This window comes from Cyanistes caeruleus, chromosome 1 (genome assembly GCF_971803275.1).
Source record: "Cyanistes caeruleus chromosome 1, bCyaCae1.hap1.1, whole genome shotgun sequence".
Lineage (NCBI taxonomy): Eukaryota > Metazoa > Chordata > Aves > Passeriformes > Paridae > Cyanistes > Cyanistes caeruleus.
In genome coordinates, this window is record NC_141701.1 from 81311763 (window position 1) to 81333832 (window position 22070).

Sequence of the window (22070 nt, forward strand, 5' to 3'; positions counted from 1 at the left end):
TCAGAAATTTAGATTTCTCATTTTCTCTGTATTTAACAGGATATTAATTCTCTGTCAGTCAAAACAGTTGGCCCTTCTACCTCTCTCATGTCACTCATTAAGATATCATTGCTTCAATGCCATGAGTAGGACTTAGTTTGTTTGCAAGCATCACTTTCTATATGAACAGCTCTGCCATGATATCTCTTAGGTTAGTGGTCTGTTTGTTAGACAAAATTAAAATTGTGTTGTTAAACTCGCCCTTTAAAGTATTTTTGAGATTCTGGCACTGTAAGTTTTTTTCTCTGAGGGAGCAAGGAGGGAGGAGAAGGTAGTGTGGGTATCTCCACACTTGTAAATCATTGCTTTTAATATGCCTTTTTAACTGTTCTAGAGTTTGGGGGGTAGATGGATATTGATGATGTTTTGCCCTGTGTACAAGGTCCAGAGTTGGACTTTGATGCTCCTTTTAAGTTGCTTTCAACTCAGGATATTCTATGAGCTTTACTTCTTTTTCTCTTTTTCTTCTTCTTTTTCTTTTTCTTTTTCTTTTTCTTTTTCTTTTTCTTTTTCTTTTTCTTTTTCTTTTTCTTTTTCTTTTTCTTTTTCTTTTTCTTTTTCTTTTTCTTCTTCTTCTTCTTCTTATTATTTATTTTTCTCTGCATCTTTCAGATGTGATCTCTTTGAATTCCTGCCTTGTAAAAGCAGTTTCTTAATGTTAGCAACAACTGATTATCCATCATCGTTTACCTCAGTAGGTTTCACATTTGTCCCATTTTTTTTTTCATTTTGTGAATAGCATATTCCTCAGAAAAACATACCTGAAAGGCCTTGAACAGCATAACTATACTTCTTCCTTCTACTTAAATAAGCTTGCCACTTATATCCTAATCTTTTGTCCCTGTGTATTAGAAAATGAGTGGCTTTGTAGGCTGCAGGTCATTTATGTATCTCAGGTCTTGCAAAGTTTCAGCCCCATTAGCTTTTTCTGCCTATTCAAGCTTTCTGAGATTTGCACATTTATTTCAAAGTAGATGAAGTCATCTTTCTTTTTTTAAATTCTGACCCCTTACTTAGAGTTCACTTAAGCTGCTAAAAAACCTGAATATCCTCTTATTAATGATTTTAAAGCATCTTTTTACCAGCTCAACTGGAAGAGCAAGAATTCTTCATTCACTTCATTTTATCTTGGGAAAAAAAGGCCATAATGAAACAGTGTAAAAAGCTACAGGTATTGCTGTACTTTTACAGAGAAAACAACATACCTGTATAAGACACATGATGAATTTATTATTTTGCTAACTGGTTTGTATCAAGTCTTCAGTCATGATATCCATCACCACTATACTGACAAAGTCCATTTACCATGTCTACTAATATCAGCTGCAGGTCTAGCCCATTGATAAGGTAATATAATTTATTTTTCTGGCTAAAATAATGTTTTTAAAGACTACTTTATGTGGCCAAATATTCTGAAATGCTATTGGCTCCAATTTAGGCACTACTTTTCTTATTACTAAGTAAAAACATTTTTGTACTTAAATGTTACATTAGTTTGAGTTTTAAAAACAGGATTAATGGAGCATCCTCACAAAACTTGGTTTGGATTAAGTATTTTGCTCATTAATAGAAATTTGGAAAACTAGCCAAAATTATTTTTCTAGGCAATGTTTTAAATAAAATATTCACAACTTCTTAATCAACTGGGTATTACTTTGCTTATTCCAGTGTAGCAAAGAATAATTTTAAATGGTTTTATTATATTCATTCAAGCAAATAAAAAAATGCATGTAAGAAAATAGTCAATATACAGATTATTTTTGGTTAATATTAAAACCCATATATATATGTTATCTCTAAGAGTTGACATTATGTACAAAAGAAAGCAAGTTAGTATCTTAGGGTTGGCAAAAGGAAGGAGTTAACTGCTTCTCATTCCATCTGTATCCACAATGAAATATTGGTATCTTTTCCAGGATAAGGCATTCCAGGAAAATCCTGCCTGAAATCCTTTGCTATTGTAGAGAGAATACTCAGTCCTGCTTTAATTACAACAGAAAACTACATGACTATGCATTCTAGCACAGTTCTGGGGGAGACATTTGGTCCTTGAAACCTGTCAGAGAGCCTGCTGGCTAAAACTGAGCACAAGGAGTCTTATTTTATAGTATCTTTATTTTTTTTTAACCAGGTCACCATTTCTTTGCTATTTTATTTTGTTTTATTTTATTTCAAATATTTATTTTACTTCAAACATTTTATTTCTGTGTTTCTCCATTGAATTATTCTGCAAATAAAACCGTATAAAATCCAAACTCTTTGAATTTCAGCTATACTTGAACCTACCCATGAGTTGTGAATCCAGTTCTTTTCTCTCCATTTCTATATTTCTTTTCTCCCTCACATTAAAGGACGGGGTATAGTTTGGGTGTGGGCAAAGTGTGATAAGAATCAGACACAGGAGAAACCCGGGATGGCAGCCTATGGTTAGTCCTACGTTCTTGGTAGTGCCTTGACTGAATGTTGTCCTTCTGAACATCTTTATTATTTCCCCATTTGCATTAACATGAGAAATTCCATTTAGTTTTTGATTATTCAAAATTGGATGTTCTTCCTCCTCAGAAAATCTGTTATCCCATTCACTTTATCTCACTCACAGCACACAAAAAAAACCCACAAGCTAAAGCCTCCAACTAGTTTTCTGAACAGCACCAAGATCTTACACAGTTCATATCTGGCAAGGACTCAGTCAGTTTTCAGTCAGTTATCCTCCAAATGACAAGCTCCTTAATTTCCTCTCTAAACATCCAGAAACAGCTCGCTGCAGGACTCCCCTTCTGGCTCCTTCCCTGTTTGCCCCTAACTAAAGTTTTGATTCTTCATGCTGAATAGCTCCTCATACTCTGCACTGTCCATTAATTATCTTTTGATTGACTCCCAGCTCTGCCAGCCACTCTCTTCGTTCACTCTTTCAGAACTTAACTTCAACTCATATCAAATTCTACTTCATTAATGACTATCACTGTCTCACTGCAGAAAGCTTCTCAAAATTTTTGACTTCTCAAACTAGATCATGTGTACATGCCTCAAATTAATTTCACTCCCATTTGAGAACTTGCCAAGAGGATACAGCACATTTATATGAGTTACTGTGGCCACAAGCCATTATTTCAAATGCAAACAGTAATTTGCTTTACTATAGCCTTTAATTAGTATGCAATTAACCTGGATATGTCATCACTACATAGCTATTATTATTAATTATTCTATCCTTGCCAGGGCAGCTGGTTTTCTCTTATGTTTCCTCAAATACCATTAACAGTAGATTTCCAAGCACTTCAAAAAGCCAGACTGTGCCCAGATTGTTAATGTTCTCTGACCTTTGGGGAAGCCTAATTAGAATAGTTGGAGAATTTCAAATGGAAATAAAGAGCATAGCAATTTATAATTAGGCTTAAGCTTTTGGTTCCAGAAAGAGTTCAAAGGAAGTTAGACTTCCTTGGTGGTTTACCATGCACTTAAACAAAATGTTCTGTACATTGAAGATAAACCTGTTAGAATATGATATGTAATAAAGAAAATTCAAATTGCAGCCATGAGAAGGCATCCTAACAGCAAATTTTGTATTTAGTAAAGGCTACCCACTTTCTACCCCTTTTTACATTAGTTAGCTTTGTTTCAGAGTGAAGGTGTTCGGAAACAAGAGGAAATCAAAAACGCTTTTGTATGGACTGATAGTTTGTCTGAGGAAAGGACAGATTGAAAAAGTTTTGTTTGGATCCATACATAAATCTAAGCAGGATATAATTACATAGAATACTAAATCTGTATCTTGATCCAGTGAAGACCTTTGGCATGAGATTATCATTACAGAAAGTATAAACGCTATCACTGCTTCCCTAGAGACATTTAATAGGAAATAATGACTCATTGATTATACTATTTAGAATATTTTGATAGATTCATAGAAACATTAAAACTGGAAAACACCTCCAGTATCTTTGAGTTCAACCTTTGACTGAGCACCACCTTACAACTAAACCAAAGCAAAAAGTGCTATGTCCTGTCATTTCTTGAATACTAGGAATTTTAACTACACAACTTCCCTGGGCAGATTCTTCCAGTGCTTCATAACCCTTCCAATGAAGAAATTCTTTCTGATGTCCAGTCTGAACCTCCCCTGGCATGGCTTGAGGCCATTTTCTCTTGTCTTGTCACTAGCTGCCTGTGAGAAGAAGCCATACCCACCTGGCTACACCCTCCTTTCAGGCAGTTGTAGAGAGTGATAAGGTGTCCCCCTAGCCTCTTTTCCTCCAGACTAAGTAAACTCAGTTCCCTCAGCTGCTCCTCATAGGACTTTCCCTCTAGACCCTTCACCTGCTCCATTGCCCTTCTCTGGAAATGCTCCAGCACCTCCATGTCTGTCCTGCAGGGAGGACCCAGAACTGAACACAGGACTCAAGGTGTGGCCTCAACGGTGCTGTGTACAGAACATTCACTGCCCTGGTTCTGCTGGACACAATATTGCTGACACAAACTAGGATAGTGGGCTTTCTTGCCCACCTGGGCACAGCTGGATTATGTTCAGCCAGCTTTTGACCAGCACCCCTAGGTCTTTTTCTGCTGTACAGCTTTCCAGCTGTACAGCTGGAACTTTTTCCCCAGCCTGTGGCATTGCATGGGGTGGTTGTGACCTGAATGCAGGATCTGGAACTTCACCTTATTGAACCTAACCCAAGATGGGGCCATTGACTTTGTCCCATGACTCCAGCCTTTCCAGATCCCTCTGCAGATCTTTCATACAATCCAGAAGATTAACACTAGCACATTAGATTGAAGTTCTCAAAGTAGTTAACTGTCTATACTTTAGTAAGATTTAAGTAGATTAACACTCCCACACAACTTGGTGTCATACAAAAATTCATTGTAGGTTCACTTGATCCCCTCATCCAAATCCACTTTCTTACACAGTATGTTATTGCACAATAGAAAAATAACAGAAACAGAGGAACTAAGATGCAACAGAGTATGGTGGGGAGGAAAACCCAGTTCTAATATTGTCTTTATCACTGTCATCCACAGGGAAGGATCTGTGGCTCAGAGCTGTAAATTTAAGTGTTTCTAGTCAGAAAAAGCACGTTGAGACTGTGTGAGAAGACGGCAACACTATGAACACTGCAGTGTGCAGGGACACCTTGACTTAGCTTTAGGTGATTGCTCCTGAGCTGAAATCATTACAGCTGGATTAGGCTCATGCTGTAGCCTGACTTGCCAGTCAAGGCAGGCCAAATTAACCCAGCTCTAACCTTACTCTGCAGAGAGCCCTACCTCCACCCCGCACCACAATGTGGATTTGTTCCTTCCCTCCAGGAGCCAGTTCATCAATCCCTGACACAGCACTGTCTGAGCGAGGAGGCATGCTTAGCTGCCATTAGTTACCATTTCCTGCACACCATTCATTTTCTTCTCATTGGCCATGTCAGCAGCTAACAGTCTGCAGAGGTTCTTTCAGTAGTAACATTTCTTCTCCTTTCTGTAGTCTCCAGCACAGGGCTAAGAATGAAAGAAGAAAATCAGTGCACTCTCAGCAATGTGGCAGTGACTCCTCTCCCCACAATTTGAAGATGGATTGATCCATGTTCTTCTCCTAAATTAACACAGTAAGAGAGAAAAGCAGATTTTCCACTAGGGTTAGATTGTTTCTAAGACAAAAACATCAGTATCATAGTATATAGCAATACTCAAATTTTAATGAAATAAATGCCATGAGATGCAGTCACTAAACAATTACTTCAAAACAGCTATTACCACCATAGCAGCATTGATGTTTTCCAAATGGGATATGTGTCTCATCTCTTAATTGCACCTAGATACAATTGTTTAGACATTCAGGTGTTGTATTTAAAACTTGTAGGCACTGTGGTAATTAGCTAGTTGGATTATAATTTTTAACTGAAGATGCAGACTATTTTTTCTTTAGTCAATAGCAAGAAATGAAGAAAGAGTCAGACAATAAACTAAAATGTTCTGTACTGGGTGTTGTTAATTCATGTTCCTCCGATATAGGAAAGGGAGAAAAATAATAAAAATCTTTTTATGGAGCACCATCTTTAAGTTCTTTGAACTCCATGCTAAGTAAATACAAGTTAAAACCCTAAGATATTATCCTTTGCAAGCTCAGAAAACCAGGAATTTTGTATGTAAGAAATCTGTGAAAAACCTAACATGTTATGATAACCTGTACATGTCCTGGCTTCTTTTTTGTTCTCATTGTTCTATTGACCTATTTTCTAAGGACTTATTACTGCTTATCAGGTAAGTTCATGAAATACATGTAAAAAAAACAACTGGTTGATACACTTATTTTTTTATGACTGTATGCTATAGGAAACTACTTATCTTTTTTTTCTTTTTTCTTTTATCTTTTTTTTTTTTTTTTTTTTTTCCTGAAGCATTTCTTTTAATTTCCCTTAGTATTTAAACAAATGTTTCATTCAAAATCTGGAAAAAGAATGAGGAAGGGATTTAAGAATGTGCTTTTTAAAGAGTCAGTCTGCTAGCATGAATCTGCACTAAAAAGAAATGTTTAAAGATTTGGATGAAAAGTATTTTTTACTTCTGGAAATACCTTTATCCTAGATTCTATGCAGCTTTTAGCAATAATATTCCAAGGTCATGGTCATCCTTCAAGATCTGATTTAATGTTTTAATGGACATTTCTCATAGGAAATACCTGAAGAGAAGCACTGGCCTTTCATGTCATTGTTGAAATTAGAAGATGGTGTATTATTTTGCTCTTGTGATTTATGGTAAGCCTAATGAAGCATTTAACTTCTTCTAAATCTCTAGAGTGTTGTGGAATCCCCAGACACAGGAAAAAACCCCAAAAGATTCCCTTTTTTTTCAGGAAAAAATAACAAAAAAAACCCCCACCATAATTTTGCATTGATACCACTTTGTATCACCTCAGGAAAAAGTCTTGAAAATCTGTTTACCTGGCAAGTCACTGTTTTGTCTTCTCTGAAAGACTATTTCCTTCCTGATTTGTCTAATGAACTAATGTTCCTTTTTGAGTTAATGGTCAGAAAATAGATCATTATAATTTCATAAAAAATGCTAGGAAGAATGTGGGAGAGGAGACATCCAGAAAAGTGTGCACCTTCAGGTACAAAATAATTTCCTTGTTCTGGAGCATAAAGTCTGCTATTACCTATAAAGCTGGCCACACTTTCCCCTTCAAAAATCCAATATGGCAAGAGATTTAAGATGCCTCTTGAGATGTATTTCTTTTTATTTTTCAGTTCTACCCTTAAGTATTCTTAGCAGTGTAGCTCAATGCAGAAAATGCTAGTGCATCCATAAAATAGTAGTGTTTTTTATCTTAAATTTGACCCAATGCATCCCATCTCTATCCTGTTTAGAGCATGGGTTCTGGGCCCAAGAATCACTTCTTAATCTGTTTTCTTTGTTCACAGCATCATTTTGACAAACATTGATGAAAAAGGATGGTGGGTGAGTGTCATTGAGTCAATTCAGATTAGAAAGGTTTCTATGGCCTCCTGTCACAAAATTCTGCTACCATTCCTTGGGAAAGGATTCACTTCCTTAGAATTCCTGTCTTTGAAAAAGTTGATTGTGTTTACTTATTTGTTGAAGAGGTGCTTTATTTTTAGATGTGCAGTCAGAATATTATCTAACAGCATCTATCTACACAGGCATAAAACAGCCAGTATAAATCTAGAAAAACTGTACGTGCTTAGTCATTCCTTGCTGTATTTCTCATTTATTCATTATTCTAATGAAGCTTCATCTCTAACCTCAGCATGGAATGGATCAGATTCTGAGCCCGATATCTATAACAGGTTGGAAAAATATCCTTCAAAGACTGAGCCAGGTATAATTCCATTGCTCTCCTTCCACCTAAAATTTTATGTCAGCTAGAGAAATTGAAATTTTAAGATACTATTAGGTACTGACTTGTGCATCATGGAATCAATAGTATCATAGGAGTTGTATTAAAAAAAAATAAATAAATTATTTTCTAAATCTGATTTAGGCATTAATAAGGTATTTTATTTCTCTGTCTCCCTCACTGGCTATCATAATTCTAGTTCAACTCTTTACAATTTAGCTACATTAAGATGTACTTTTCTCAGTTGAAACTGCTATAATATTAGCAACACAGTTGGAAATATTCTTACATAAATATGCATATAGCCCCTTCCTTGCATGTTAGAATAACATCCACGAAAATGGCTGCAAGCTTCTGATGTTCTGTTAATTGGAGCCAGAAATGCTATCAAAATTTATTTAAAACATATTTGATTGACAAGTAATATACTCTAAATTACTGCTGGTACTTTTGACAGACACATCTAATTACTGCTAATTAGTTCAGAATTAATTATAAAATGACATGTTTACATTGATTAGTATGCATCAAAGTGTAAATGGTCATTCTGAGGACATAATTTATAGTTACACAAAAAGGAAAACACACTGGTATTGAAAAAGAAGCCTGTGAACAGCAGTGTTTCTGCACATAATGATACACTGCACATGGCTAGATGAAATAGGGCAGTATTTGCAACAGACTAGAAGCAAGTAAAATAGCAGTAGTTGCAGTTCTGCTATAGGACTGAGCAGTTTTGTCAGCTCTACATGAATTAGCCAGCATAATTAAGACTGCCATATTTTCTTTAAGAAATAAGTAAGAACCTTTTATATTATTCTTAGGAAAAAAAATCTCAGTTTATCTTGGAAGCTCCTTCCTTCCTTCCTTCCTTCCTTCCTTCCTTCCTTCCTTCCTTCCTTCCTTCCTTCCTTCCTTCCTTCCTTCCTTCCTTCCTGCCTTCCTGCCTTCCTGCCTTCCTGCCTTCCTGCCTTCCTGCCTTCCTTCCTGCCTTCCTTCCTGCCTTCCTTCCTGCCTTCCTTCCTTCCTGCCTTCCTGCCTTCCTTCCTGCCTTCCTTCCTGCCTTCCTTCCTGCCTTCCTTCCTTCCTTCCTTCCTGCCTTCCTTCCTTCCTGCCTGCCTTCCTTCCTTCCTGCCTGCCTTCCTTCCTTCCTGCCTTCCTGCCTTCCTTCCTGCCTTCCTGCCTGCCTTCCTGCCTGCCTTCCTGCCTTCCTGCCTTCCTGCCTTCCTGCCTTCCTTCCTGCCTTCCTGCCTTCCCTCCTTCCTGCCTGCCTTCCTGCCTTCCTTCCTGCCTTCCTTCCTGCCTTCCTTCCTTCCTGCCTTCCTTCCTGCCTTCCTTCCTGCCTTCCTTCCTGCCTTCCTGCCTTCCTGCCTTCCTGCCTTCCTTCCTGCCTTCCTTCCTGCCTTCCTGCCTGCCTTCCTGCCTGCCTTCCTGCCTGCCTTCCTGCCTTCCTGCCTTCCTGCCTTCCTGCCTTCCTTCCTGCCTGCCTTCCTGCCTTCCTGCCTTCCTGCCTTCCTGCCTGCCTGCCTGCCTTCCTGCCTGCCTGCCTGCCTTCCTGCCTTCCTGCCTGCCTGCCTTCCTTCCTGCCTGCCTTACTTCCTGCCTTCCTGCCTTCCTGCCTGCCTGCCTGTCTTCCTGCCTTCCTACCTGCCTGCCTTCTGCCCTCCCTCCTGCCCTTCTCCCCTAGAGAAAGCTTTCAGTGAGGGTAAAATAAGTGTAGTTGCATAGACTCAGATAAATTAAAAATATACGAGGCAGTATGTTTAGGTTCACTTCATAGCCAGAACACACGAGGAAAAGAAAAATCCCACTATCCTCTTATGTTACTTTGTGTTTGCACAAGAAGGTATGTCAAGAATTGAGCTGAAAACCAGCACAGCTCCTGTCTGTGATCTTCATGTCCCATTTCGGGTTAAAGGACTGTGTGATGGACTCAGTGCTGTAAGAATTGTTCAAGGTCTGGTTGCCTGTTACTATTACAGGCATTACAGTAGAGAGTTGAGGAAAAGCCTTGGAACCAGCATATTGGCCTATGGTTCAGAGAAACAAAATAGTGAATAAATGTTTTTTAATTTAAAATTACTGTCGTTATCCCTCAAAGCATATTGTGGAGCTCATCTCAAGCCTTTAAATGAGCATAGACTAATAAGTGAACAGCACATTCTTGAATCCAGTAAAATATGCCCAGAAGGCTGGTTTTGCCCTGCATTCAAAACATTAGAAATGTATCTATGAGAAATGCATCTTTTGACTTAGTGGCATATTATGAAAATGCAGCACAGAATGCCATTTGACAGATCACAGTGACATGCAATGTCTTTCAGTAGTCTGACTATTCAGACTAATAGTCTTAAAGTCTGACTGAGACTCTGTTGTTGACAGTGAGGCATCTGATCAATTCAAAACAAGAAGCTATTTTTCTTATAGGGATTGACTGGTTTTGGTTTTGGTCTTGGGGTTTTTTAGCTGTTTGCTAAAAATTGAAACCCCCTCACACAATGAAATAGTTTGAAAGGAAAGAGCTTTTAGAAAAAAAAAAAAATCCATCCCCTGCAAGTTTCTTTGCTAAAGGCAGAGTTTCTTAGACAAAATTGTTGGGAAGGTAGGATTAGAAAGAAATTATAAATATGACTCTTTAGTCAGAAAGGCTAAGAAAGAAATACAAATGAAAGCATGGTTTGAATAATTCAAAGAAACCGGGCTGGTATGCCAGAACACATTCTTTCCCCCAGTAAAACTAAACTGAGACCCCTCTTCCCAGTCTTATAAGGAAAGGTCTGAAGGACCCTGAGATAACTAAAAATATGCAAAAGCAGCGATTTCTATAGGTCGCACACAAATGTTACTGTATTAGTATACTTAGAAAGATTGGTTAGTAAAGGAATAGAATATTCAAATGTATAGATTATATAAGTAATTGTAAAAGAGAACTCTCTCTCTTGCTATGCTCTCTTCCTTGCTCTTGCCTCACTCTTTCTACGTTCTTGTTTCTCTTGTTACTCTTGCTTCCTCTTGCTTCTCTCTTTCATCCTCTTTTTCCCCAGCTCTCTCACTTCTGTTCTGTTACTCTCTCTCTTAGCAATCTTAAGTCTTGAACTCATGTATTCATATTTTACTCCCTTTTGTATTGTTCCCTCCGAGCCTGCTTTGAGCTCTATCTGCTGGCTCCTAGCAGGCTCTCTCTCTCTCCCACGCCCTGAAATAAACTACTAACATCTCACTCGACTATAGAGGTCTCTGCCGTGTCCCAGACAGTCCAGCACCCCGAAAGCGTCTCTTACACAAAATACCCAACTTTTGTTGTTCAGTGAATTTAATGATCTGATGTAGTCATGAGTTTACACTGGGAAGAATGTGCTGCTTATTAGCAAAAGCACGTTTTATAGTGTGATCAGTTTTGTAGCTTTACAGAGACTTTGTTCAAACATCTCCTAATGAATGTCTGTAGCCTTAAAATATTCTGGTGTCTGGAGTGCTCTGTAGAGTCATACCACTTTCATTGCAGCTACACTATAGGTGTATTTGATCTGGGTTTCCTTATAACTGAAAGAATTATAAAAGAGTAACATGCTGACTTTCTTTTCAACTAGACACATCTGGCTGTTATTAGTTAAAGAAAAGTATCTTGCTTCTTAAGCAGATTTATTACATAACTAACTAACTATCTAACAAACACACACACAAAATACCCCACCAAAACAAAGCAAACATACAATAACAACAACAAAACAAAAATCAAAACACCTTTTCTAATTTTTTTGTATTCTTTATGATTTTTTTCAAGCTACAAGTAGTTTAGGTGTTTGAATGAATGGTGCCTAATCATAAATGATATTTAACAGACTACTTTGTCATGAGTTAATGTCCAAGTTCATCATGTATCAAAACCAAGCTGTTGACAGAGCAGAGACAACAGACCTTACCCTCACCTTGTTATGAGCTGCTCAGAATGCACAGTTTAGGACTGTGGATTAATCTCTCCTGAGAATTAAGTGTTTTTAAACTAAATTTTAACTGCATTTGAAATAATCAGTATAGAATGAGCCAAACTATCCTTTAATAGGATGACTAGAAAATTAAAGTTCTACAGTATTTAAAAGCATATATATGACAATGTGCCATATTTTTACACCAGTTTTGCTTTTGAGGTTTCATTTAAAATATAAGGCTGAGCCTGGAACAAATAAGCATACATGAATAAAACTGCGCTCTTAACCCAGGTTAAAATGTGTTCTTTCTGCATTTCAGCCACTGCATTGCCAGCCAGAAAATGGCATGGATAGGAAAAAGAATTCAAACAAAACTCAAGTTGACAAGCCTACTTTCATGGAAGAAAGTCTTTTTACCTTTCTTCATTACCAGTCGAAACTGATTTCATTTGTGAATCATCTTCTAAAATGTAAGGTCATATTACAGAGCAGTTTATTCTATGTGCATATAAAGCTTGTTACATCTTGCAGAAAAGGGACCAGTTTGTTATGTGGGGTCGTTGGTCAGAGGCAGAAACGAGAGGATTCACCAAAGGTCATCTACAAACAGCAAGGGTTTATTATGACAGCCTCCTTTTACGGGGGGTTCAAAACTCCTGGGCTCAGACACGTGATGGATCTGGGTGTTAACACCACCTAGCTCCTTGACTAGTGATATGTCTGCATTCTGGATCGAACATGATTGGCTGAGGTCCCTGTTTGGGTTCAAATCTATCCTGTGACTGCTCAGTCAGGGACTTGTGTCCTTCTGAAATAGGCAAGCCAAATTGGATTTTTGTTATGGCCAGATTTATCTTGTCCAGCTACAGACCAGCTGTGCTGTGACACCAATCAGGCATTACCTTCTCCTTGGAGTACTTTTATTAGTCAAACTGTTTATTCCTTTACATGCTTTTATTTTTTGTGGGTGTATTTTACTCTCCTGCTGTAAACATTGCCCCACAGTTGGATACACAAAATTAAATCATTTAATGGATTTGTGGCTCAGTTGATTGAGGTCCCTGGGTCTCTCTGCACTCCTGGCAGCCATCTTATTTGGTCTGTTACTGTCATTCACTGTCATTTCCACTTGGCTGGCGCCTGTGACAGGTCAGATTACTGGATGTGCTCAAAATATGATATGAAAGAGAGGACTGTGATTCTGATACTGATGGGTAGTGCTGTGCTTGCTACAGCTATCTGAGGAGATCTTAGTAAATGCAGTTTCCTCAGGCTGTTTGGGGACGCAGTGAAAGAACTGATGGTAAATAGAGGGACCATCTGTGTACATTTACTGATAAGCTGATGCTTTCTGAAATGTATTTCCATTACATGAGCATTGTTAAAGGCAGTAGCTGGTTTACTGACACAGGATTATTTTATAATAAGTTACATTTTTAAACATTGGCCAAGTTGAACACCATTTTGTACATTATTTTTGTTCTGTTCAGCTAAACAATCTCAGGGTGTTTAATTAATTGTGCAGCCCCTTTCTACTTTCCCTACCACAAGAACTCCATTTTGTCACAAAATAGCTATATAATTTAGAGAATATGCCAAGATTTTGGTTCCTTTTTTTTTTTTTTTTTAAATATAACAGTTTAGTGAAATAGCTCAAAATATTTAATATATGTGCTATTAAAGAAGTTGACAGTTTGCAGAAGAATTTGGTACATTTCATTGCTAGTAGCTGTGATTCAGAGACAGATACTGCAGCAGCTTCAGCAACTGCAGTCAGTAAATTACTTGACTCTAAATAGATTTATAAAAATAAAAATATGTTGGTATGCCAATTATAAGAGAAGAAAATCTAGTTCTGGATGAAACTAGAATTGTAAATAAAAATGATGACATCTCAAGGGATCAGTACTAATTTGATTTTTTTTTTCTTCAGTAGAACTTAAGAAAAAATTATAATAAAAGAGAATATGTATTTCTGTTAAAAATGTCTCTGAGTTTCCATGGAACTTTGTAGCTCATTTAGTTCAAAGTGTGAAGCCAAATTTATTGGCAATGCATCATTAAATTGAATTGTGAAATTCACATTTCACATAAAATGAGAACTGGAATGAAGTTAGCCAATCTGCTTTTGCTGTAAGTGTAAGGACAATAAATAACTCAGTTTGTCACTATTGTGAGGGAACTAATGGAGATTATATAGAATAAATAATTCAACAATTGGTTAAAATCATTACATTATGTATTAGGAGGTCTTCCACAAATGGACCAACCTGATCCCCAAACTTTCTATGTTCTCCAGTACCAGCAGATTTTGTTGTAATACAGAACTGCTTACTTTTATACGAAAGATTTCTGATCTCTGCAGTTTTGTAAGGACACTTGTGTCTGTACACACCTTGCTTTTTCAGGAACCTAGTGTGGATACTTTTCATCAAAAAAGTTGTTAATTGTCCTGTTTACACATCAAAAAGGAGTGTGGTTAAAAAAAAAATTGGCCTTTCTGTTACACTAACATTGTTATAGGGCTAATAATGATGTCTAAAACCATTTCTATAGTCTCTTTACATAATGAGTAAGATATGAAAATGTCACTCCACCAAACAGATAAATTTCTTTTGCTGAAGAACTATTTGGGAAGGTGTAAAATACACTGCAGAGGACATGCAGAGACTTATTTTCCATTATAAATGGCAAGTATTCTTTCTGAGAGATGTTTCAGGAAAACCAGAGTATTTAACTTCACCACTCAAAACTCTGCAGAAAAGTGGGTTGCCAGAAGAAGCAGAGCCAAAGTCTATCAAAAGGCCTCATCTCTGATGAAGTTTTTCTGCTGTCTGATGGTATGGGCTCAGAAAAGTAATGAAAGAGCTGTGAAACAAAAAAAAAAAACAAAACAAAAACAAAAAAGCAAAACAATTGATGTAGCTGTTATCTAGCAATAAAATAAGGGAATCATAAAGGAATAATAAAATAGCTGTGAAGAAAAATATTTTGAAAGCATTTGTAAAGACTAATTTGAAAGGAAGAATAATGAAAGTAAGGTGTTTTATTATTTTTTTGTTGTTGTTTTCTCTTGTATTGACCCAATATGAAGAAGTTTCCAAATAGTTCTTATGCATGATGCTTCTTGTCTTGTGTCCATTATTCTACAAGCCTTTTTCTTGCCACAGAAAGCAAGAACTTCTTCCTCTATTCACCTCATGTCTTTTCTGGCTCGTGGCATCATACTGGGCTCTGGAGAATGGGAATGTCCTAGCAGATACTTCTGCCTTGGAGAAGAGGTGCCAATGACTATCTCTGAAACTCTATTAATATATGTCTTCCTTCAGCTGTGATCTGGGAGTGTGAAGAGAATGTAAAGGAGAAAAGCTGGTTCCATTGACACACTTCTTCCTTGTCCCACTCACCTCTCCTTGCCCATGGAGTCAAAATCCAAAGCAGGCAACTGATAGACCCTGATGGAAAATCTCTGGTACATGCCATTCTCTACGATATGTACTGGAAACCTCCAGCTATCTTGCAATTTTACCTCAAAATGCCTACCACAGCCTCTTTGCTTCCCTTAAAACTAGAGGACTTTGAGAAAGGGAGTATGGTGCCTTTACGTGGTGTCTTCATCCCTCACAGACCTTTCTACATCTAGCAGGAGAAGCACAATAACATTTGGGAAGATTCTGGAAGAAGGCAGGAGATGGGATTCCTCACAGATAAAAATGCAGTTAATTCTTTAAAGGTATCAGGAATGAATTAATGAATTTTTAAGAGCAAATAAAATTGGATAGATGACGCTGTTATTTGTGTCATGTTACCTGCCTACATGAAGCTTTTCACCATCATTTCATGTAATTTAATATGATGTGTTGCAGCAGAAATTCAAATTACAATCGTATCAGCTCTCTTCTTGTCTAGTATATCATGTAAGTCTGAAACCATGTGTTAGCATTAATAAACAGAAAATTTATACCTGCAAGAAGACAGTAATTTCATTATTAGTAATCTCTTTGCTAAGGCAGATAATTCACTTTCCCTTTCTCTACCTTGTATTAAAGATGAAACGGAATTGTATTTTTACAATTACTGGGCTGAGAGAAAATTAATGTCTTCTTTGCTGAAAAATTTAAACCTTCTATTTTTCCTCTTTCAAATCTTGCAAGAATATTCTATCAATGACTTCAAAGAGAGTAAAAAAAATTACTATAATTAGACAGTTTATGGTGAAAGAATGCTCAGAACTTAAAAAAATATCTAAGTTATTTATTTAGTTACTTCTGTCTAACAGAATCAAGACTTTATATACTGCATAATTTATACCTTAGTAGGAAAACACATGTTAAAGGCTTGCTAAAACTTTTTTCTCCTGCAAATGAAAGTTTAAATTAAGAATCCTACTGCAAAATCTGTCCATCTGTGCATATGTTGTCCAGACCCTCATCCAAAAAGACTTTCTTTAAACAGAGTACTCTGTTTTTTTCACTTCTTTCCCCTGCAGTTTATGTGCCTCCTTTAGTGCTTTGAAAGATCAGACCCTATAGGAGGGGTTAGTAATTTTGGGATTAACACTGCAACATATACAAAGTCTTACAATGATACAGGTCACTTTAAATAAATCTGCCAGATTATGTAACTATTAGCTGTTGATTAAAATGGAATGGCATCATCAGCAACACCTCTGTGCAATACTCTGCATTAGATACATAATAATATCAACTGGAAAAGTGTTTATTCTGTCTCCTTTAATGACAATAGGGTCCTGCTGGGGAGAGGGACTCTGCACCTGAATTAGGAAATTAACAGATCTCAAAGCTGGAGCATCACTGCATTGGGTAGAAGCTGCAACTGTGCTACAGCCCAACTGGCTAGAACTCCCCCAAACCAGCACCACTTTGGAGTCAGCATGGCAGAGTGACTGTCCTTAGCAAATATTTTGCATCTAGCCATCTGTTTTTCATGCTAATTACATATATGCATTGTTTCTTGTGCCAATTTTCCTCAGCGCTAATGAATGGTCTCAGGCACTTTACTTCTATGGATGTAGCTCCCAATCCTCATATACACCATGGCTGGATTTAGTTTAATGTTAAAAAGCAGAAATCCTTTCCTAAGTTATTAATAGCAAGTTATTTCCTTGTTCACAAAAAGTTGCTTGAAAATCTCTAGGACTCGGCAAGTATTGTTACGTGTGCCAAATTTATATCACAAAGAGAAACATAGACAGACCAAGACAACTCTTCACTTACTAACAAGCCACATTTGACATTTGTTCTTTAGTTTTGCTTATGTATTGGCTATTTTCTATCATTTATTGTAAGTTTTCTGCAGACTTTATAAACTAAACTACCAACTAAAATTTAAAATATTTCTTGCTTTTCTTACTGACCCACAAGTGCAATTCAACAACATTGTTGTAATAGAATCATACAATCACAAAATGTCTTGGGTTGGAATGGACCTCATTCATTGATTCATTGATCACCCAGTTCCAGCCCTCCTGCCTTGGGCAGGGACACCTTCCACTAGACCACATTGCTCAGAGCTCCTTCCAACCTGGCCTTGAGCCCTTCCAGGGATGGGGCACCCACAGCTTCTCTGGGAAACCTACTCTAGTGCCTCTCTACCCTCACACTAAAGAATTTCTTCCTAATATCTATCCTAAACATACTTCCTTTCAGTTTGAAGCAACACCTCCTTGTTCTGTCGCTACACATTCTTTTAAATAGCTCATACTACCTCAAGTCCTTTGTTGATTAGTGCAGTATTAGTGCAGAGTCACTTTGTGTAGGATTTACTGGTGCAAGATAAATTATATTAAGCTTTCTGTTTTCTCAATATGCAGAGATCTGCACACATGGACACAGTTTACATGCATTTGGAGCTTCATGAGAAAACAGACATCAGTTTAGCTTAAGTAAAAGCCATATTGTGTGATTTTTCTTTCCTTAAGGCAAGGCAGAAGAGAAAACAAAAACTGCACAGTGACACACACAGTAGTGATGTCTGCAGCCTCTTTTTGTATTGTGTTCAATGAAATGTTTCTGATTATCTTAAATTTTTGCTTTCTTCTTTCTCTGCCACAGTTTAGTATTCAGCTGCCTTCACAATCTTTGAGTCATATAACCTTACTGCAGTGTTAGATTTTTTCTTTCCTTTTTCCTCAAAATAGCCAGGATCTTCCCATCTTTGTACCATTTCCACTTTGAAAACTGTAATAATTTTGTAATGCCCTTTAATTTCTTCAATAGCAAGTTATCATAGCAGAAAACTATAATTTTTTCAGTTCTATCATTTTTTTTTTTCAGCTGTATAAGTAGTACTCATCACTCATTGAGCATGGGCATTGTTCAACGTGCCAGATATAAAAATATTTGCTTTAGTTTTTATACTAAATTAAGTTTTACTTTCTGACAATATTTCATGGAATCTCTGGTTAATATCTTTTAAAGTGGCTGCTGAGAGAACATGGAAAAAATAATGTAGACTTTTTTTCATCACTCTAGCGTGTTTTATACCTAGGAAAAGAATTTCCTTAGTTCTGCTTTTACACATTTTTCTTAGTAGACAATATCTTGTACAAAAAAAGCTGCCAAATTATTCTTAGACAGTGACACTTGAGAAAATATGATCAATTTTTGGAAAAGAAAATTATGACAGTATATAAAACAATGGTTAGTGCAAAAATTCTGCTTTCCTAGAAATATATTTTTATTTTATTTCCAAAATTATAATTTACAGATGCATGATCAAACAGATCTTTATGCTGCATTTTTAAATTTCTTGAAGTGGAACAGGATCCCTTCAGCAAGTCCACTTTTATATCTGTACCACATGCCAACAGAAAAAAAATATGGAAATGCAGTGACATGGAGAGATATCATTATTTCAGTATATTCATACGTTTTATGAAAATAAGGATAAGAAGGCATAGGCAATCCATTAGCTTCTCCTTTAAACTTTAAATCCTGAACCAAAACACAATTTATGCAAGCGAGTGTCTTTGTACTTATAAAAATGCTTCCTGAATTCAATGAATCTAGTATTATTTAAGGGCTTAATGTGAGGCTAGCAAAGCAAATCACACAATCCAAATTCTCAGCTGAAATGCAGTAGATGAAGCAGCTCACAATTCATGCCACTTTCCAGTCCAAATTCAAACTTTTCAAAGTATGTGGGACCATCAGAAATCTTTCCTGATTTCCTCATTCAGCAGAAGCACAATCAGTGGTGCTGGTAATGATCCACAGATTCCATCCTCAGACTAATAGCACAGGAAATAAAAAATTCAGCTGTCACACGTTCCTAAAGATATTTTCCTCTGTGAACAAAGGCACCAAAACATTGGGCCCAATATAATTCTGTAACAATCTATATGATTCATAGGTGTTCAAAAATGATTAAAAAAGTGGTTCAAGTCCCTGGTTCAAAATAGAATACTGTCATCATTTTAGGATGGTTTTCCCATTTTTTTAGGGTTGTCAGGGATATAATTTTTTTAAAAACCAAGCTAAAACCAGAAATTTAAAAAGCAAAAAAGACTCTTTTTAAACTCATGTATTTATTACAGGTCAGGACTTTGTTTTCTTTTTGTCCCTAGGAGAGCCAAGAAATATAACAGAAATAGGAATAAAAGAATCCTAAAGTTGTGTGGGACAATTGCATCACACATTTTCAGTATTGAATAGTTTACCCTCAGATAAGGTGTTTCTTGGAAAAAACTTTCCCTTTTCTGTAGTAATTCATTCTACTTGCAGCCACCAGTATCTTCTACTGCTGCAACACAACATTTGGCAATAAGGTTATTAATGGAAATATTAAATCAGCCTCTAGGATGACCCTTAGCTAGTTTTACCAGTAATGTCCTTTAGGAAGTATTTCTCTTTCTGTACACTGGGCTTTGCCAAATCTTTATATTTATAAATCTTATATTTATATATATATATATTAATATTTATAATTCTGATAGTAAGTAATAACTTTTCCATCTTAACTAATTTGTGTATGGCACCATAACAGGTAGGTTATTGAAAGGGATTAAAACTCCTTTACTTTCCTTTAAAATCTTGCTTTTAGTGAAATCAGAGTAATCCAGAAGGTTTCAAATGTCCAATACCAATGTGGTATTTTATCCTATTTTCCTTTTACTTTCTGATCTTTATTCATTTAATCTGAATGTTTTCTATGAACTTGTAGAATACTGTGATAAGCCTATGATGAGGTGCCTTTTTTGTTTCTTTTTTTGAACTTCAAAATCCCTGAAGATATTTTTGTTTCTGGCCATATGAAGCTATGAGGAATTTGTCAAGACTAGCCTGGAGAGCAAAACATAGCAGCATAATCATATACATCTTCTATTTTAGACTTTGGCCTTCCAGTATTCAAATACATCCTCTATCACTGAATACTTACTTCACCTTCAGCCTAGGGATGTTTTCATACTCAGAAGTAAGGTTGGGAGACAAATCCAACAACTTCTCAGAAATAAATGTATATCCCTGCCACCAAAAAACTGGTACAAAGAAAGCCCTAAAAATTAATGTTGCCACCTTTTCATATTCACACTACAATGTTTCACACATTGTCTTGAAATACTTTTAGGGACTTTAAAATTTACTTTTTAAACTAGACTGATTTTCCTTTTTTCTCCACTCTCTTTCTTGAGAAGCTGATGAGTATTTTAAATTTCACAGGCATTTCTGAAAAAAAAAAATAAAAAAAAAAAATCCCAAAGTTCACCTCTTGTGTAATTGAATTTGGAACACTGAATTGAAATGTGCACAAAAGTAGGGAAGATATATTCTCTAAGGAGTTCAACAAACACCAGTTCTTGCCCTCTCAGATAATTATTTTCAACATTCAAGTAGATAAGCAAAGTTTTTAGAAAAATGTTACAATGACTTTTATGTACCTGATAGGATAAATCAGAAGTCTTAGAATAGGAAGTGCATACACGCTGATTCTATTCTATAGATATTAAAATATACACCTGTTGAATCTTTAATGAGTGCTTCCACTGTAACAAAAACTTCAATTTATTCATAAGTTAAAAAGTCACAGCTAGCAAGGACAGTAAAACACTTACTAACAAAGAAGCAAGTAAAATATTAGGAAATTCAAAGGAAATCTGTGAAAGGGAGGTTGAGGTGGGAAAAAACATGTTTCAGAACATCTAGAGACAGCCACCAAAGCTGGCACTGAGACTTTGCAACAGATGTTTTTCAGGCAGACTTTCATAATATAAGCATCATACACTGAGTTTAATGTGTGCTGGAAAACTAATATGTCTCACAGAATCATAATATAATAAAGGACTAGCCTATTGAATCATGTGTTATTTATTTTTCCCTGAGAATGGTGCAGGGATTTTTTTGTATTACGTCCATAATGTGTTTTTCCAATAACTCTATAATGTTCTGTAGTGAGAAAGCTTAACTTTGAAGTTTTTCTCAATTTACAGTTTTAACAAAACTTTATCAGAAGCTTGTCTTATTTCTAAAGTCTGATCTAACTCTAGGTGAAGGCAATGAAACCTCACAGCAACTACAACAGGAATGATACAAAAGTCACATGGAATCCCTGATCATGCATTTCAGAACTTATATTCTACAGCTCAGATTTAGGGCCTGTGACATTTATCAAAGCATTTCAGATTTTCTAAAAGCCTGCAGATTTACCAGCATGCTGTAACTTTGTAGTTCAAACCTGAACTATTAAAAAAAAAAAGCTTATTATTTTTTTTATTTCTTTTTCTGTCATTTCATTTCTGTGTCAGTATTAATGACAGAAACGTCATGATTCACAGAACATGAGCTTGAATCCTCTTAATTCCCTTGCCAAAATTATGCTAAATAATCAATTTTTTTCCTTATATTTAAGAGCCATCTTAAATTCTAGTTCAAGCACAGCTTCTTTTTTGTACTGAAAAATACAGACTCAAACGTTCACAAAAGAACATAATTTATCTTAATGATGGCATACTTGATGCATTACTGTACAGCACACGGGGGGCAGCAGTCCCACTGCTGGCTGATATATAACTTCAGAGTCACACGAAATGCAGACCTAGAAAGCTGGAGAACAGACAGATAACAGGACAGGAAATATTTCACAGGTCAGTGTCAATAAACTGACACTGGCTTGTGGTCTGAATCGCATATCTCCAGGTAGAACTATTATAAAGAGCACATAAAGCTTTCCTTTTTTTACTGAGCACACAAAAGGGAAAACGAAAGAAATGTCAGCTAGATGGATGAAGAGAA

The 22070-nt window shown here is 36.4% G+C and overlaps 1 protein-coding gene across 1 annotated transcript in view; it reads right to left on the reverse strand.

Moving 5' to 3' along the window:
- The window catches only part of LOC111923877 (uncharacterized), a 164077-nt gene that overhangs the window by 7454 nt on the left and 134553 nt on the right, over nucleotides 1-22070 (reverse strand). Inside the window, exon 4 of the mRNA XM_086894071.1 lies at nucleotides 5419-5532. Coding sequence (XP_086750197.1) covers nucleotides 5459-5532 — 74 coding nt within the window. The 3' untranslated portion in view covers nucleotides 5419-5458. The remainder of the gene's footprint in view (nucleotides 1-5418; nucleotides 5533-22070) is intronic.